Source organism: Cnephaeus nilssonii (assembly GCF_951640355.1).
Source record: "Cnephaeus nilssonii genome assembly, chromosome: 2".
NCBI classification, from domain to species: Eukaryota; Metazoa; Chordata; class Mammalia; order Chiroptera; family Vespertilionidae; genus Cnephaeus; species Cnephaeus nilssonii.
Genome location: NC_137073.1, coordinates 34,068,185 through 34,088,028, shown reverse-complemented (window position 1 = coordinate 34,088,028; position 19,844 = coordinate 34,068,185). Strand labels below are relative to the sequence as shown.

The window sequence follows — 19,844 nt, the reverse complement described above, 5'->3', positions numbered from 1 at the left end:
AATAGGGATAATAAGAAGATCAAATAAGAGTTTAGAGGGGCCAAGTGGGGCTTTAAGGGAATAGCTGGAGGGATACAGGTCTGGTGGTGATTTGTCAATTCATAAAAGGCGAGTCTTGAATGGAGTCTTCATTGAAGATCAAGAACCCGCCCCCCTCCCCCCCCCCACACACACACACCATCCTGGGAGGTGGCCTTTCACACCCCCATCTTACAGCAAGTGGGCTGGGCTTCATAGAAGTTAAACACCTGGCCTGTCTCCATCAAGTGAACAAATAGAGGCAGAGCTCAAACCCTGGACAGTCGGCCTTTAGGGCTAGGTCCTTCCCATGGTGCTAGACCGTCAGTGTCTGGGGCTTGGGTTGAGTGGGGGCATTTGGACGTGTGCAATCTCTGTGGGCCTCTAGTACCTGTCTGCAAATGTCAGGATAGGTGAAACACCCCCCCCCCCCCAAGGGCCTTCTTGTTCTAACATTTGGATCTCCAGACCTTTCTCTACAGCCCTGTCTGCTACATACTAGAAAGCTCTGTAAGAATCCCCCATACTCTGAAGTCAACAGTCCCAAATAGCTTTCACTCAGACCTGCTTTCCCTAGTGGATTTTTCTCTTCCTTGAATGATCCCACCTGCACATACACAACCAAGTTTGAAACCTGAGTGTTATCCTGGTCACCTCCCTCTGCTTCCTCAACCAACAGGACATTAAATTCTGGCAAATTCACTTCCTGAGTAGTTCTCAAATCCATACTCTTCTTCCCACTCTTACTCCCTCCACTCCTCCGTCCTGGATTCCTATCGCAGCCTTCACACAGTCCCTCCACCCTGGTTATCCACAGCCAGAGTGATTTCTGTAAAATTCCAGAGTTGACCAAGTCACTCCCTCCCCCTTGAAAACATAACCTGTGGCTTCCAGGACCTGGCACATGCTTCTCTATGAGGTCTCCATTCCTACCCCTCAGACCTTCCTACCTCCATAGGCCTTGCTCAGCTCAGGAGTCACCTCTTCCAGGAAGTTTTCGCTGGCTTCTTCTGCTCTCCAGTGTGACACCTAACCTGTATCATAATTGCCTAACCTGTGTGATAACAGCTCAATGCGAGTTCCCAAAGGCAGGAGTGATATAAGTAATAGTACTTCTCCCTGGGCACCTGATGGGAGTGGGCAGGGAGATGAGCCTCCAGGGTTACTAAGGAGTGAAGTCAGGAGGACCTGGCTCTGTGATTCTGGGGAAATCACCTCAGCTTCCTCACCCATAAAACTAGGAAGAGAATTCAGAGTCAACAATCATTTATTGAGCACCAAATGTATACTAGGCACCATTGAGGGTATACAGCATGGGCAAAAGTAGGTTTACAGTTGTTTATATGGAAAATACAAAAATCCTATATAATAAAAGCCTAATATGCTAAGTGTCCGGTCATCCAGTAGGACGTTAAACCAATCAAAGTGTAATATGCTAATGATATGCTAAGGCTGCTCAACTGCTTGCTATGACATGCACTGACCACCAGGGGGCAGACGCTCTGACCAGTAGGTTAGCTTGCTGCTGAGGTCTGGCAGATTGGGACTGATCGAGAAGGGCCAGACATGCCCTGGAGCCTTCCTATGATCCCTCCCCAGCCCTGATCGTGCACTGGTGGGGTCCCTAGGCTTGGCCTGCGCCCTCTCACAATCCGGGACCCTTTGGGGGATGTCAGAGAACTGGTTTCAGCCAGATCCCACAGGCCAGACTGAGGGACCCCACTCATGCACAAATTCGTGCACCGGGCCTCTAGTAAATAATAATATAAGAATAAACTCTGGAAAAACATGGCGGCGGGAAGGGAGTGAGCGGTCTGTGTGGCCCCGCACCCGCAGGAGGCAATAGAGGGAGCAGCTGAAACGAGAGGAATCCAGCCCAAATTGGCGAAGGAGAAGCGGCTGGTGAGACAGTTTGCAGCTGGGAAGGGCAGAGATTTCCTGGAAAAAGAAAACAACTCCGAGACCATGTGGATTCCTGCAACAGAGAGGAATTGACAGGAGTGCTCCAGCCATGAAGTCAGAAGAGAAACAGTCCAGAGATGGAAGACGCTGACCATGCCTTGCCATACTAGCAGTCAGCAGATGTGCATCACTGCAGATTGCCCAGGACCAAACCAGAGAGGGTCGGACCTGCATTACCACCATTTGTCCACCATCCAGAACTGAAATATCATGGCTGTTATGAACACATAAACAACTGTTGGACATAGAAATTGGGAATCAAAAGAACTGTTGGCCTAGAAAGAAACTCACTATAGACGGATTCATTTGCCTCTCAGCATAACCATTATTGTTTGTCTCATTTTTGGTTCCTATAAGTGTATTCCTAGTATCACATGAGCTCACTCATCTAGGGGAAAAGATGAACAACATAGACTGAAGAACAAGAACAGCATTGATCAGACTGTCAGACCTCAGAGGGAAGGTAGGGGAGGGTGGGGACAAGGGAGATAGATCAACCAAAGGACTTGTGTGCTTGTATATGAGCCTAACCAGTGATCACGGACAACAGGGAGAGGGGGCATGCGTGGGGGGGGGGTTGAGAAGGGAATGGGGGGGGTTGATGACAAATATGTGATACCTTAATCAATAAAGTAATTTAAAAATAAAAAAAGAATAAACTCTGTGTTTCACGTACTCACAACTATAAACCTATTTTTGCCCCACCCTATATAGTAATGTTATCTTAACTAGCCCTCTGGACTATTGTATGAGGCAGATAGAATTATCTCCATCTTACAGTGGACAACTATGGCTCAGAATGGTGACCTAGGACTCCAAATACTTCATAGCTGCCTCTCACACAAGGCAGGAAATGTGAACTAACTGTATAAACAGTGGCATGCCATAGAAATGTGACATTTATATTGTTAGGAAATTTTCCCACTGGCACTAGGCCCAGATCCATAGCCTGGCACCCCCAGCTCAGAGCTGGGCTGGAAAAGGACATCTCGCTGCCCCCTCCCAATCCTGGCATCCTTATCAGCCGTACTTCCTCGCATAGTGAGTGAACTGGAGGCATCCACCTTCTTTCTTGAGGGTTTTCAATGCATTTTCTTATTCCTTCCTGTGGGTAGACATCCAGCATTACGTAAAGGCAGGAGTTGGCCTCCCCCGTCTGACAGGACTGTGACTGAAACAGAGACATAGACCCAGAGACAACATCATGGTAGTAACTTGCTAGGAGGCTGGACAGCAGCTCATCCTCCGTGGGCTGCCACACCTACCTCCTCCTAAAGTGCTCCGGGCTCCTGCCAGGTCTCGGGGTGACACATCATTTTCCCCACAGCCTCACCATCAAGCAGGGCCTGATGTTCTATTTTAACCCTAAGAAGCAGTGGGTCCAGAGGTGCATGAAGAACCTGAATGCCAAGCGGAAGAAGACCTCCATTGAAGCTAGAGCAATGGGCACCAAAGTCCCTCTTCAAGACAGCCTACCAGCAGCTCCATCTAACTACTGTCCCGGCCCCTGTCCTAGGTAGGGTCTGGCCTTGGCTTCTTGCCAGGCTGCTTAGGGCCTGGTGAGCCAATGGTGATAAGGGAAGAGCTAATGTCCCTGTTTCTTAGCCTCATTCGCAGGGGATGTGTCCAGTCTAGTGATTTTCAACTGGTGTGCTGCAAGAATTTTTAAAACATGTGGCATCTAACTATTTAGTCAGGGGCACTGACCTCTTTTCCTTAGATTGCCAAATAAAAAAATGACAGCCTGCCGAAACCGGTTTGGCTCAGTGGATAGAGCGTCGGTCTGCGGACTGGAAGGTCCCAGGTTCGATTCCGGTCAAGGGCATGTACATTGGTTGCGGGCACATCCCCCGGTGGGGGGTGTGCAGGAGGCAGCTGGTCGATGTCTCTCTCTCATCGATGTTTCTAGCTCTCTATCCCTTTCCCTTCCTCTCTGTGAAAAATCAATAAAATATATATATTAAAAAAAAAAAAAAGACAGCCAACACAACAATAGCCATCTGGTTTGAATGAATCAAAATCATACTTTTTTTTTTTTTTGTCAGATTGGCAAAAAAATGTATTTTTTGCTGTGCCACAGAATTTTAGTAATTAGTTTATAATGTGCCATGAGATGAAAAAAGGTTGAAAAATCACTGGTCAAGCGAGTAGAAAACCAACAAAAGCAGAAGGCCCATTGGTGGCATTCACTGCTAGATCCTGACCGTCCTTGCACAGTTCTCATAGATATAATTAATAAGTTTTCAGGAGCTCGTTGGTTGTTTTTGTAAATTAAATTTATTGGGGGTGACATTGGTTAATATGATCATACAGGTTTCAGGTATGGGTTTCTATGTTACAAGATCTGTATGTTTCACTCTGTGCCCACCACCCAAAGTCAAATCTTCTCCTGCTCTTTGGTATTTGTAATGAAGTGGGCATAGAGGATCAGGATGATTGACCAGCATGGGTAGTTTAATTCTTTTGTGAAGATATGGCTTCAAGGAGATGTACTTTGTGACATGCTTTGCCCCATGCTGCTTTCCCCAAAGATCTGCTCTGACCTGAAAGCTGGTTTCCCCCAACAAGATGGTGTGGGGGCTCCAGGGGGAAAAGGATCCCAGCTATTTTTTCCTATGAATAAGATACATGTGATCTATATATCAAGAGTGTGGATACACTTGCCCTTCTCAAGTAACAATCCAAGTAAAATGTTATTTCTTTTTGAAGGTAGTTGTATCCTGGGGACAGGGTTGAGTGTGAACAGAGAGTATCCTGAATTGTCTAGGTGAGGCCTGAAGGGGATGAAGGCAGCCTGGTCCCAGGGCATTATTCTAGGAGTGGTCTTAGCTAGCTCTTGGGAGTCCTGCTATGAACTTTAAAAAATACACATGCACAACTGGATTCAATTAATTTTTTTAAATGTCAACATGATACATTATTGCACAACGAGCTGTTATAGGCACGCTAGAAGGCTATAAAACTATTAAATACTAGAGGCCCGGTGCACGAAATTCATGCGGGGGTGGGGTGGGGGGGACTGTCCCTCAGCCCAGCCTGCACGCTCTCCAATCTGGAACCCCTTGAGGGATGTCCGACTGCCTGTTTAAGCCCAATCCAGGACTGCTGACTCCCAACCGCTCGCCTACCTGCCTGCCTGATTGCCCCTAACCGCTTCTGCCTGCCAGCCTGATCACCCCCTAACCTCTCCCCTGCCAGCCTGATCGACACCTAACTGATCCCCTGCCTGCCAGATTGCCCCAAACTGCCCTCCCCTGCTGGCCTGGTCACCCCTAACTTCCCTCCCCTGCAGGCCTGGTCACCCCTAACTGCCCTCCATGCAGGCCTGATCACTCCCAATTGCCTTCCCCTGCTGGCCTGGTTGCCCCCAACTGCCCTCCCCTACAGGCCTGGTCACCCCCCAACTTCCCTCCTTTGCAGGCCTGGTCACCCCAACTGCCCTCCCCTGCAGGCCTGGTCACCCCCAAATGCCCTCCCCTGCAGGCCTGATTGCTCACAACTGACCTCCCCTGCAGGACTGGGTCCCCCCAACTGCCCTCCCTTGCAGGCCTGGTCCCTCCCAACAGCCCTCCCCTGCTGGCCTGATCGCCCACAACTGCCCTCCCCTGCCAGCCATCTTGTGGTGGCCATCTTGTTTCCACATGGTGGCAGCCATCTTGTGTGTTGGAGTGATGGTCAATTTGCATATTACTCTTTTATTAGATAGATGATCTCTGGCTTCAAATAATTAGGGAGAAAAATAACATATTTGCAAATCAAGAGCAATGTGGGTTTAATACTTTATTTAGTACTTTATAAGCTGCATGGCTTTGAAATATGCACTCTCTGAGCCTCAGTTTCCCTAATCTGTAAAATGGGGATAATGAGATCTTTCTACTTTGTTTGCATTTTCCCCAGAAGCAGACCCTGAAACAAAGATTTGAGTGCAAATATTATGCCTGAGGGAGGGACAGAGAACATTACTAGGAGGATGGGGAGATAATACACAGCAAGGAAGGCAACTAATAAGAGTGCATTTCAAGCAGAGGGGAGTTAGAATTTAGTCCACTGGGAAGTGGTGTGAGACCTACCCAATCCACCAGTCACTGCCAGGTGTGGGGAGGGGTGTCTTTTGCAGGTGGGGACAGAGCAACTTCCGTGGTTTAAAACAAGCCTTCAGGTGCAGAGTTTGCAGAGCACAGTAAGGTCTTGCAGTACACATTCAATACACAGCAGCTATTAAAGTTCTTTTAACTCCAATAGGAAGCAGAATAGAGTGGTGCCACACAATACAAAGGAGGGGACATTCTGATGTGGGTGGGAGGAGGGAGCCTGCAGAAATCCTCAGCAGACTTGGCATCTGAATGGTGACTGGGGCTTCACTCTGGAAAGAAGAGTGTGTTTCTAAGGATTAAAAAATAAGGCTGGAGTGTTCAGGCATGAGAGACCCAACTATAATGGCTAGACCATACATGACAACAGAACTCTGACCTACAGCCTCGGAAACAACCAGCCAGAACCAGCACAACTTGGTCAGTGACTGCCGGCTTCTTATTAATCCCTCTTTTTCCAGCTCAGGACCAACCCAAGTAAGCCAAATACACTCCCAAATCAATCACGTAAGATGTTTGCTTCTAGTTAACTCACCTCCAGCTTCTTTGTGCCAACTACCGCCAATCAAAGCTGGCCTGCGCCTTCCCTTTGGTCCGCTCTGAAGTTCTCCCACCCCACCTGCCTGTGAGTCTCTCTGCCAAATGCTAGTGATCGTGGCTGAGAGAGGCTGCCAGTAAGAGGCTTGTTCGGGGGAGGAAGATGTTTTCCTGTCAGGACTGCTGACATCCTATTCTAACTCCAGGTCTCAACACTGAGGCCCCTTTCTCAGGAAAGGGATATCAGGAAACATGACCCTAAGACACTCACCTCCCCTCTCAACCCTGGCAAAGCTGTTTGTTCCAAAGAATTCCACGGCCTTGTTTCTACAGGTTGAACCTTCTTTTTTAAAAGTTTATCTAATTCCCCAGAATTACAGGACTGTCAATTTCTAGGAAACCCCTTCAGAACAAACAAAGCGTTGTTTCCTCCTCACAAAGCTGTGGTCTTTTAATCCAGCGTTTCCTCTGAGACATAGGCAGCTTCAGGGGAAATTATTCTGTTGTTGACCGCACAGGGGAAGGGTAGACACGTAGGACAGAGAGGGAACCCCAGGCACTCTCCTCACACCCCAAATTCCCTTCCCGCCTTAACTCCTGCGCAATCCAACCTTCAGTCTTTTAAAAAATATATATATTTTATTGATTTTTTTACAGAGAGGAAGGTAGAGGGAGAGAGAGTCAGAAACATCGATGAGAAACTTCAATCAGCTGCCTCCTGCATGCCCCCCACTGGGGATATGCCCGCAACCAAGGTACATGCGCTTGACCGGAATCGAACCTGGGACCCTTGAGTCCGCAGGCCAACGCTCTATCCACTCAGCCAAACCAGTTAGGGCCCAACTGTCAGTCTTTCTGCCTCTTTGCCAATGGTAATTACCACTTTTAGATAAGGTTTTGGCCTCTGCATTTCCTGATTGCAGGGAACAATATCCTGTGACTGGCTTTCCCTGGAACTATCACATTCTCCTCCTGGCTTTCTAATTTCCGGGCAGTGCTCAGCCCCATGGAATGTACACTTCTGGCAGGATGCTGCAGGGTGTGGCCCAGGCACAATCTCACCCAGTGACCCTTTGAGACTCACTTGGACTTCTGTGGGAACTCAGAACCTGGAAGAGCTATACTTCTCCCAGGCAACCAGCTGTTTGTTTTATGATCTGGATGCTGTGAGTCGTGGGACGAACTGCATTTCCCTTTTTGTTTTGGTTCATTGAAAGTTTTCAGCCTTTGCCCTCTCTACAAGTATGGCACCTTACTGCTTTGATCCTCACTTAAGTACAGAGTAGTTTTGGCTACTGGGGCAAGCAAACATTGAGGCCCCTTTCTCAGGGGACAGGACCCTAAGACACTCACCTCACCTCACCTCTCTGAGCCTCAGTTTCCTTGGATGGAAGTGGGGATAATAAACCTCCCTCAGAACTGCCATGAGGATAATGGAGTAAATGATTACAAACAAAAAGGATTTGTCTTTTTCTAATTCCAGGAAACATGTTTTTCTTTTCTAGATTCCACCCTGCTTCTGTTAGACCTGTTGACCTTAACAAACAAAAGAGCCAGTTAGTTTACCAGCAAAACGGATTTATTTGGGAATAGCAGAAGAATTGCAATTCAGGATAAAGCAAACTGTTATGGGCAGGTTGGAAGAACAGAGGGGAGGGTTTTTTATTTTTATTTTTTTATTTTTTATTTTTTATTTTTTATTTTTATTTTTATTTTTTTATTTTCTTACCTCAAGGTTTTATTTTTTATTTTTTTTTATTTTTTAATTTCTTTATTGATTAAGGTGTCACATATTTGTCCTCATCCCCCCATTCCCATTCCACACCCCTCCCCATGGATGCCCCAACCCTCTGTTGAACTTAAGCATTGGTTAGGCTCATATGCATGCACACAAGACCTTTGGTTGATCTCTCCCCCCTCCCCCCACCCTCCCCTATCCTCCCTCTGAGGCCCGATAGTCCGATCGATGCCTCCTTGTTTCTGGTTCTGTTCTTGTTCATCAGTCTATGTTGTTCATCATTTCCCCTAGATGAGCGAAATCATGTGTCACTAGAGATATACTTATAAGAATTGAATGTGCGATGAGCAATAATAGTTATGCTGACAGGCAAATGAATCAGTCTGTAGTGAGTTTCTTTCTGGTCCAACAGTTCTTTTGAGACCCAATATCAATGTCCACCAGTTCCTTATGAGTACATGTCGGCACTGACCCCTCAGCTCTGGATGGTGGACAAATGGTGGTAATGCAGGTCCGACTCCCTCTGGTTTGGTCTCGGCCGGATCCAGGGGCACGGCTTCACCCGGGTTATTTTTTTATTTTTTAGAGATATGTTTTTATTTATTTCAGAGGGAGGAAGGGAGAGGAAAAGAGAGATAGAAACATCAATGATGAGAGAGAATCATCTATACTATAGGAAGGTGGGAACACAGGAATAAGAACAGAGACTCACTAAGGCAGGGGTCCTCAAACTTTTTAAACAGGGGGCCAGTTCACTGTCCCTCAGACTGTTGGAGGGCCGGACTATAGTTTAAAAAAAACTATGAACCAATTCCTATGCACACTGCACATATCTTATTTTGAAGTAAAAAAAAAACAAAACGGCAAAAACACCCGCATGTGGCCCGTGGGCCGGGCCGTAGTCTGAGGATGCCTGATCTATAGGCAACTTCCTGCACGCACCACACTGGGGCTCAAGCCCGCAACCCAAGCATTTGCCCGACCAGGAATCGAACTGTGACCTCCTGATTCATAGGTCAACGCTCAACCACCAAGCCACATCAGCTGGGCCAGAAATTTATTTTTACACAGTTCTGGAGGCTGAAAGTTCAAGATCCAGGTGCCCTTGGTTGGTTTTTCCTGAGGCCTCTCTCCTGGCCTTGCAGATGGCCACCTTCTTGCTGTGTCCTCACATGGCCTTTTCTCTGTTCATGTGGATTCTGGTATCTCTTCTGCTTTTTGTTGTTGTTGTTGTTATTCCTCACCTGAGGGTATTTTTTCCACTGATTTTTAGAGAGAGTAAAAGGAAAGGAGGGAGGGAGGGAGGGAAGGAGAGAGAGAAAGAGAAAAAGAGAGAAACATCAATGTGAGAGAGACACATCAATTGGTGTTGCCTCGCACACCACTCTGACCAGGGCTGGGGATCAAACCTGCAACCCAGGTATGTGCCCTAGAATGGGAATGGAACCCGAGAACCTAAAGTTTAGGCTGTGCTTACTCTCAAGGCCCTCGGGAAGAATCCTCCCTTGCCTCTTTTTACCTTCTGGTGGCTCCCAGCCATCCTTGACGCTCCTTTGCTTGTATGTAAATGCATCACTCCAACCTCTGCCTCTGCCCTTGCTTGGACTTCTTCCCTGTGTCTCTGTCTCCTCAATTGGACTTCTTATAAGGATACTCTTCTGGGTTTTTTTCTGTCTACTCACTACAACGCTACTCTCAATACCTCACTTCTAACACCCGATGTGGGAGGGGTTTTCTCACAACCCACCAATTCTCACACACCAGATGAGTATCCTACAATTTAACTCAATTCTGACACTGTCTGCCTGAAGATCATATCAGATGCTATGGGCTAAGGGCTCAGTCCCACAAGGCTGCCCCAACTTCAGATGCCAATTAGATCAGAGGTTCCCAGGATCAATAATTTTCTAGAGTGACTCACAGAACTCAGGAAAACAGAGTTATTTACTAGACACCAGTTTCTTATAAGGTCTATAACTCAGGAACAGACAGATGAAAAACATGCACAGGATAAAGGATGGGAAAGGGGCATAACCACCCTCCCAGAACCTCCATATGTTCACCAACCCAGAAGATCTTTGAATTCTGTTCTTTTGGGATTTTTATGGAGGCTTCATATGTAGGCAGGATTGATTAAATCATAGGCCACTAGAGATTAATTCAACCTCCACCCCTCTCCCCTCTCTGGAGATTGGGGGGTGGGCTGGAAAATTTCAACCTTCTAATCACAAGATTGGTTTCCCTAGCAACCACTCTCATCCTGTGGTCACCTAGGACTTTCCAAAACTTACATGATTAATACTATAAACAGGTGTGGTTGAAAGGGGTTTGTTACAAAAAAAGAAGACACCCCTCTTGCCTTTATCGCTTTGGTGCTATTTCAAGAACTAAGGTTAAAAGACCAAATAGTGTCACAAAAGATGCTCCCATTCAGAAAATTACAAGGGTTTAGGAGCTGTGTGCCAGGGGAATGCAGACCAAATATATATTTATTACAAATCACACTATCTCAAGAGCCCACCCTAATCCAATATAGCCTTCTCAACTAATTATAGCAAAGTCCCAATTTTCCAAATAACGTCATATTCTGAAGTTCTGGGTTTTTGGGAATTGGGGGGGGGGGCGGGGGTGGCGGGGGAGGAGAAGACACTATTCAAACCAGTACATATGAATTGCAAAAATCTTCCAACCTGCAGATTACCTTTCCCTCTTATTTAAAATTATCACCTGAGGATATTTTTTCCATTGATGTTTAGAGAGAGAGTGGAAGAAGAGAGGCAAGGCAGGGAGGGGGGAGAGAGAGAAAGAGAAACATCGATGTGAGAGAGCTACGTGAAATGGTTGCCTCCTGCATGCCACATGCCCCAATTGGTACAGGCCCTTGACAGGGAATTGAACCCGGGAGCCTTTGGTCTGCAGGCAGATGCTCTAACCCCTGAGCAACCATCCAGGGCACCTTTTACTCTCTTATTGGTGTCTTCTAAGGGGTAAAAGTTCCAAATTTTATATAGTCCAATTTATCAACTACTTATCAGCCCTTTATAGATAGTGTTTATGTATCCCATTTATGAAACACTTGGGTTCCCAGCACACTATGCCTGTTCATTAAAGTTGAAACTGGTGTGACAAGGTGGCCAGTAGGATGATTGCAGATAAATTGAAGGCATAAGGGAGTTTAGCCTAAAGAAGAGAACATTCAGGGGCAAACAGGGTAATGGTTGTAGCAGTTGTTGCTATCCAACCCATATCCCCTCATCATTCCCAAAGACTGCTCATTGAGGACCTCCTGGACTCAGCATAAGAGCCTTTTTCCTAATCACAGAGCACACTCAGTCTGCTCAGAGGACAAGGAGTATGGGACGCAGCCTTCAATCAATGCCAACCAGAGAGCTGGGGGGTGAATGTCTCTGCTGCCTCAGCCAGCAGTTGAGCTGACTCAGATTCTGCCCCGCTTCCAGACCCCGCAGCGAAACTGAGCCTGAGCTAGCTGCTGCCCGCTGCGTAACACACCTCCTGTTGGCACTGGCTCTTCCCAGCCTGGCATCCCCCCTCCTCTAATGGCGTCTTCAGGAATCACCTCCCTCTGAACAGCTTACACCGGAATCCTTGTCTCAGGGCCTGTTCTAGGGGAACTCAAACTAAAACAATCATCTTCAAACCTGCTGAAATCTCAATTTCCTCATCTTCTAAAAGAAGAAAAGAGAAATTAGGCGTTTTTGTATAGAGTTGGGCCAATAAGTAGAAGCAATGGGAATATAGATTTCAGCTAAATTTCTTTTAAAAAATATATTTGTTTATTGATTTTAGAGGAGGGAGGGGGATAGAGAACTGTTCACCCCCCACCCCCCTTACTGGGGATGGAGCCCAAAATCTAGGCATGTGCAGTAACCTCTTGATTCATGAGTCAACCACTGGACCACACCAGCTCGGCTCAGCAAAGTTTTAAAAAGAATGTAAGGCCGTGTGCCCCTGGATCCAGGTGAGGCTGGGTCCCGGGTCCGGGTGAGGCTGTGCGCCCCTGGATCCAGGTGAGGCCACGTGACCCTGGGTCTGGGAGAGGCCACGCGCCCCTGGGTCCGGGTGAGGCCACGCGCCCCTGGGTCCGGGGGAAGCTAGATCTTGGGTCCGGGCGAGGCCGTGTGCCCCTGGATCCGGGCGAGGCCACGCGACCCTGGGTCTGGGAGAGGCCACACGCCCCTGGGTCCGGGGGAAGCTAGATCCCGGGTCCGGGTGAGGCCGTGTGCCCCTGGATCCGAGTGAGGCTGGGTCCCGGGCCTGGGTGAGGCCACGCACCCCTGGGTCCGGGTAAGGCCACGCGCCCCTGGGTCCGGGTGAAGCTGGATCCCGGGTCCGGGTGAGGCTACGTGCCCCTGGGTCTGGGAGAGGCCACGCGCCCCTGGGTCCGGGTGAGGCCACGCGCCCCTGGGTCCAGGTGATGCTAGATCCCGGGTCCGGGTGAGGCCGTGGGCCCCTGGATCCGGGTGAGGCTGGGTCCCGGGTCCGGGTGAGGCCACGCGACCCTGGGTCTGGGTGAGGCCACGCGCCCCTGGGTCCGGGTGAAGCTGGATCCCGGGTCCGGGTGAGGCCGTGTGCCCCTGGATCCGGGTGAGGCTGGGTCCTGGGTCCGGGTGAAGCCACGCGCCCCTGGGTCCGGGTGAGGTCGCGCACCCCCTGGGTCCGGGTGAGGCCACATGCCCCTGGGTCCAGGTGAAGCCGTGCCCCTGGGTCCGGCCGAGACCAAACCAGAGGGAGTCGGACCTGCATTACCACCATTTGTCCACCATCCAGAGCTGAGGGGTCAGTGCTGACATGTACTCAAAGGAACTGGTGGACATTGATATTGGGTCTCAAAAGAACTGTTGGTCCAGAAAGAAACTCACTACAGACTGATTCATTTGCCTGTCAGCATAACTATTATTGCTCGTCTCACATTCAGTTCTTATAAGTATATCTCTAGTGACACATGATTTCGCTCATCTAGGGGAAATGATGAACAACATAGACTGATGAACAACAGCAGAACCAGAAACAAGGAGGCATCGATCGGACTATCGGGCCTCAGAGGGAGGATAGGGGAGGTTGGGGGGAGGGGGGAGAGATCAACCAAAGGTCTTGTGTGCATGCATATGAGCCTAACCAATGGTTAAGTTCAACAGGGGGTTGGGGCATCCGTGGGGAGGGGGGTGGGATGGGAATGGGGGGATGAGGACAAATATGTGACACCTTAATCAATAAAGAAATTAAAAAAAAACTTCAATAAAAAAAAAAAGAATGTAAGAAAACTTTGTGACACACCGTCAGATCTGTCCTAGGTTGAGCCAAGTTCAAAGGTGAATTCCCTATCACTCAGAATAGTTAAAACTGTCTGGGATGTATTTGAAAAATGCCAGCTAGCCTGGAAAAAGTCTATGGTTCAAGATTGCCGGGAGCCAATTCCAGCATGTCATAATTACAAGAGTTTTATCAAAAGGTTGATGAAACTTGGGGACTCAACAAGGACTGAGTCACATATGTAATTACCTATTGGAGTGTCTAAAGGGCACTTCCTACAAACCTGAATAGGATGGCTGTCGGCTGCCAGACAGCTCAGGGCATCTTAATCTACATGTTATTGCCTCCTGTTGGCCAAACACCTGAACCAGCTGTAGGCTATTCCCCAATCTGTCAATGCTTCTGTACCCTACCCTTTGAAGTGTATTATCTCCACCTTGCCTTAGGAAAAACTGTGTGAATAAAAAGCAAGGGTCCTGAGTCAAGGGGAATCTTTAGCTCCTTTAGCTGAAGCTCCTCTGACCCCCAATGCCTTTCAAAACTATTGTCTCTGGACTCCTACTTAATCTACGCACAGTCTTTCTCCAGATTGCTGAACCTCTTCTTAATGCTGGGACAAGAACCCCAGCACAAGATGAGTAGTGAGTGGCCTTTTTTTTTTTTTTAATCTTAATTTCAGAATTTTAAAGTCTGGGGTCATATCAGGACTTAAAATAACTGAGCATAGATAATCATGAAATTCGGAAATGAAAACCTCATCAACCCCTCCCTAAGACTTTTCTGGCAAAAGTCACTGCCCCTTTTGGGAATTCACTTTCTCTGTGTCAGCCAAATCTGGCTAAAATACAGATTTCTGGTCCCTGCCCACTCCCAGCCCCCATCAAGAGCCTGACTCAAGAGGTGCAAAGCAGGGCCTGGGAAAAGTATGTCTAAGACTCTGGGAAGTTGTGTTCTGTCTGGCTTAGGATCCTCTCCCATGGTCGGCAAACTGTGGCTCACAAGCCACATGCGGCTCTTTGGCCCCTTGAGTGTGGCTCTTCCACAAAATACCACGGCCTGGGCGAGTCTATTTTGAAGAAGTGGCGTTAGAAGAAGTTTAAGTTTAAAAAATTTGGCTCTCAAAAGAAATTTCAATCGTTGTACTGTTGATATTTGGCTCTGTTGACTAATGAGTTGTACTGTTGATATTTGGCTCTGTTGACTAATGAGTTGTACTGTTGATATTTGGCTCTGTTGACTAATGCTCTATACCACATGAGATAGTTCCAAGTGCCCCCAAGCAGCTCTGGCACCCTGTGGGGGGTGATGTGTGTGTGATACTAAGAACATAGGAGGCATATTCTTGTTCTTTTTTTACATTTCACTAAAACTATGGTTTTGGCTCTTTGTATAGAAACAGGAATTTATGAAGGATGAACTCATCATACTTCTGCCAGAACCAGCACATGGCCTCCTCTTTGCTGATTCTGTTTGGCCCCAATGCAGCCAGTCCTACATTTCATGTCTGCAATGCTGAAACCTGGCCTACCCATCACCACATGAAAATCCAGGCTGTAGATACAAATACTTGGGTCATATTTGACCCCCAGATTGATGTGTTCCTGGGTCCCAAAACCAAAGTTCCCAGTATCTGAGAAGTTATTTTTTTTTGTAATTCATACTCTCACACCTTTAGACCTTTTCCAAGATTTCTTCTGCCTTGGCCCCACGGACTGTGCTGTGGACGGCAACCTTTTCATTTCTTCTGATGCCAAAGGAGCTGACGGTGTATCTGGCTTTGGAGAACACGGGGATCTGGCCTGGGAGCTTCTCCAGGACCTTGGCTGGCTGAGTCAGCAGAGCTTTCAGGTGTGAAGCTCCTGCATGGGGTTCTCCTCTTCACCTTGATCTGCACCACGATGAGAAACAGGCAGAGAGCCGGAGCCTTATTCTTGAACGTCCATTGCCATGGTCAGGCTGCCCTACACACGTCCCGAGACTGGTCAGACCTCACCAAGAGATAAGCAATGTTTATAAAGCAAAGAAAGTTTCAGCCAAGAACCAGGTATTTACCTGGAACAACTAATGGTGTGGTAAAGGATTTTAGGTCAGTTTGCTGGAATGATTTAATTTCATTCTGTTTTCAGAGGAGAAAGTGGTGACATAAAACTGGGCCAGGCTCTCAGTTGCATGCCGGCTCCTCCCATCAGCTCCACCCATGATATTGTCTCACTTTTCAATCTTCTCAAGGATATCAGATTACTCATTTTATCTGGAATTATCTTTAGGGACCACTGGGCCCCATAAAAGGGCGTCTGGTCAGGACAGGAGGAATTGGGGAGAAGGCTGTGAAGGGTTTGCAGCACCATGAAGAGCTTCCCCACAGCTCCCCCGGTTCTCCTACTTTTTATCCTGAGTGTCCGTCTTGGAGCTGCCCCACGTATGTAGCTGCCCCACTCCCTTTCGGGATGACTAGGAGTAGAAGCAAAGGGGTGTCTCCAATCTCCTTCCTTTCACTGTTTTTTTAGGTGGCAGTGATGTGGCCAAATACTGCTGCTTACAATTCATCCAAAGGACCCTTCCCTGGAACTTGGTGCAAAGCTATGAATTCACCAGGAGCAGCTGCTCCCAGAAGGCTGTGATGTGAGTATTTCTCATCTGGACGTTAGGGTCCCTGACAGCCGGGTAGTTGGGTGGGTGCAAGCCAGGCCCCTACAGTGCCAGGATGAGCTTCAGGATGGGAACCTGGGAACTTGGGTTGTTATCCTTCCTCTGCCGCTAACAAGTGTGAGTCTCAGCTTTGGTTTCCTCACTTCCCTATCCTGTGCCAGGCATGTACCAGGCACTGTGCTCAGTGCTGAGTATAAAAGAGCAAACAAGACAGCCCTTATAGACCTTACATCTAGCATAAGAAAGGGGGCATTAAGAGACATTTTCACAAAATAGATGATCTCAGTTGTGATAGGTGCTTGAAGGGGGACAGCAGGAAGGACAGCAGGAGAGGGAGGCAAAACTTTAACCTCTTAGGCTGGGCCTGAGAATTAAATTGACAGACAGATGAATAGGAGAAAAGTGTACAGCTTTCACATGTACGAGGAGCCCTCATAGGAAAATGAATACCTCCCCAAAGTGGCAAAACTTAAATGCATTTATACTAAAGTAAAGAGAGGCAATTGTGGGAAAGTAACTAAAATGTATGGGGGAGGCCGTAAAGGATGATAAGAGTTATCTTACCAAGCTCTGTTTCTACAGAATTCTCTTGGCCTTGACTCCCTACTTCTGGTAACAAAAATGTTTCTTTCCTCCTGGTACAGGGAGGACATTTTTTTACAGAGGGGTTTTATCTCCTGCTTCCAGGAAGAGAGGAGGAGGTCAGAGAGCCCTTCTTGTACCAGATTTATTTTTAAGTGCCTTTAGCTCAAAATAATCTTTATGCCAAAGTGGCATATTTTGCAGCAGCTTATTCTGCCACTCTGTAGCATAGTCACAGGAGGACCTCACTCAGTGTCAGGAGATCCCCCTGAGGGAGTGACATTTACACTGAGACCCTCAGGAACAGTGGGAGTGGCCTGGGTAAAGGGGGCAGGAAGGAGCATGGGTGTGCCAGGCAGAGGGAGCAGCAGGCGAGTGGAAGGAGGATGAACATGTCACTGACCAGGCAGACGGGTAAATAGGAGCCAAGACATGCCGGGCTCATTGGTAGCAGGAGTGATGACACATATCTCACAGGCTCCCTGGCAGGACTAAATGAGCTACTATGTGTGAAGCATTTACTGCTGTGTCTACACACAGTGAATGTTCAACAAATGTTGTGTAAGTGGCAGAATTTGGGCACATCACTGCCACATGCGGAGGTAGGGTGACAACCCAAGTTACCAAGATTCAACAAAAACATCTTCAAGTGCAACTACACAGGGAGCAGCAGGTCACTGCTCCCCTGGACATGGGTTCCTGAGCATGAGAGAATGGTGCAGAGAGGAAGAAGGGGCTCTGGAGGGCAACCTGAATGCCAGCATTCTGAGACAGTTAAGGAGGGGAAAGAGACACTCAAGAGCCTAGATATGGACGGGGGCTCTCTGGGGCTCAGGATGCCCTGGGCCTCTCATTTGTGTCTTAATTGGCTTTCTGGTGCTTTGAAGTCATCAACACTTAACCAGCAGCCGGCAAAGAGCCCTGAGCTGGACTCAAAGCAATGGCTCTGTCACTTACAAGCTGTGTGACCTTGGGCAAGTCAAGTTTCCTGTAAAAGGAAGGTGAGAGGTTTTGGTGGATCCAAAATTCCAGAGGGCTTGGCTGGGTGTTTGTGGTCCGATGGTGCTGGAGCTGGAACAGCTGGGGCTCATGGCATCTCTCTCTCTTCAGGGCCTCTCTGTGTGGTCTCTTTGTTGGGCTAGTTCAGGCTTCCTCACAGTATGGTGACCTGGGGTAGTAGGACTCCTTACAAGGTGGTTCAAGGCTGCAGCATAGATGATCCAGTAAACCAGGCAGAAGCTCCGCCATCTCTTCTGACTTAGCCTATGAAGTCACACAATGTCACCTCTGGTGTGTGAATTATACTCTGTTGGCTGACGAGCCACTAAGGCTGGCCTAAATTCAAGGGGTGAGAACATAGACCTCCATCTCTCAATAGGAGCAATGGCATGCTTTCATACGTCCAGAAAGTTCTTCCTCTCTCTTATTTTCCATTCTCTTGGCTTTTCTCCCCTGTGTGCCCTGGGGCCCTCCTGAGAGCCCTGAAAACATTGCTGGCGCTGCAAGGTGCTCCAGGCTAGAACGACCCGATCTATGCTCTCGTCATGTCTGACGCCCAGGGTGCATGAGGCTGGAGGAGATTCAGGGACATTAACCACAACCCCCTTCTTAGTGAGATCACAGTGGAAATCAGGAATCATATATAAGGAATGCAGGAATCATGGCAAACAACCCACGATAATGTGGTTATGAATTAAGTGGCATAATGTGTATAAGGTTTCTTTTTGGGGGTGATGCAAATGTTCTAAAATTGATAGTGGTGATGGTTGTTCCATCTATAGATATACTAAAATCCATTGAGTGATAATTATATGCTTTAAACTAGAGGCCCGGTACATCAATTTGTGCACCAGTGGGGTCCCTCGGCCTGGCCTGCGGGATTGGGCCGAAACTGGCTCTCTGACATCCCCTGAGGGGCCCAGATTGCGAGAGTGTGCAGGCCAGGCCAAGGGACCCCACCGGTGCACAATCGGGGCCAGGGAGGGACGCGGGAGGTTGGCCAGCCAGGGAGGGACTGCGGGAGGGCTCCAGGGTGTGTCCAGCCCATCTTGCTCAGTCCCGATCCAGGCCCCAGCAGCAAACTTATAGCGACTGGTCGACCGGTCGACTGTCTGGCCCCTGGTGGTCAGTGCACATCATAGTGAGTGGTTGAGTGGCCTTAGCATATCATTAGCATATTACACTTTGATTGGTTGGACGGCCCACTGGATGACCGGTCACTTAGCATACTAGGCTTTTATTATATAGGATGAGTGAATTGTATGGTGTGTGAATTATATCTCAGTAAAGCTGTTAGATTAAAACAAAAGAGTTAAGAGGCGGGGTACAAGTTACATTCTTTGGACTAGAGTGGGTGGAAAATGTTTCCTGAGGGAGGTAGGCCTGGAAGCGTGGTTTCCAGCGGAAAGTGATGTATCCGACAGGAGGGAGGACAAGGGCCAGAAAAGGGAGCAGGGACCGTGTGTCAGGGGTGTGGGAATGCTGGAATATGAGTCAGGCAGCTGCCTCTCCATCCCTTTCCAGGAGGCTAAAGTCAGTATTGACTGTCAGCATCTCTTTCCCACAGATTCACTACCAAAAAAGGCCAGAAAGTCTGTGCACAACCAAAGGAAAAATGGGTGCGAAGATATATTTTGTTACTGAAAGCTCAACAAAATTCGACACTGCTGAATTTTCAGCCCAAGGACACCTGAACCCTCTCTTGACCCTGCTGTCCTTGGCAGAGCATGGAGAATTTCTTCAAAAGAAGGCTCCGTGGGCCTGGTGGGGAGGAAAGGTATTTTCTACCAGTTTTTGTTGACGAAGGTTTTTTGTAAAGATTTGACTTGCTCATCAACATTCTTATTCAATAAACCTGAGTTTTCTTCAAAGAAAAGAAACTGAGTCAATATTTTTAAAAATATGTTTTTATTGATTTTTAGAGAGAGAGGAAGGGAGAGGGATAGAGAGATTGAAACATCATCAGAAACATGATTGATCAGATCAGCTGCCTCTTG

The 19,844-nt window shown here is 48.0% G+C and overlaps 1 protein-coding gene across 1 annotated transcript in view; it reads left to right on the top strand.

Moving 5' to 3' along the window:
* LOC307093001 (C-C motif chemokine 26-like) overlaps window positions 1-19,555 on the top strand; it is a 38,628-nt gene extending 19,073 nt beyond the window's left edge. The window contains exons 3-5 of the mRNA XM_079760637.1: window positions 15,293-16,036; window positions 16,125-16,239; window positions 19,415-19,555. Of these exons, the coding sequence (XP_079616763.1) occupies window positions 15,964-16,036; window positions 16,125-16,239; window positions 19,415-19,541 (315 nt within the window). The 5' untranslated portion in view covers window positions 15,293-15,963 and the 3' untranslated portion in view covers window positions 19,542-19,555. The remainder of the gene's footprint in view (window positions 1-15,292; window positions 16,037-16,124; window positions 16,240-19,414) is intronic.
* Window positions 19,556-19,844: the final 289 nt, after the last annotated feature.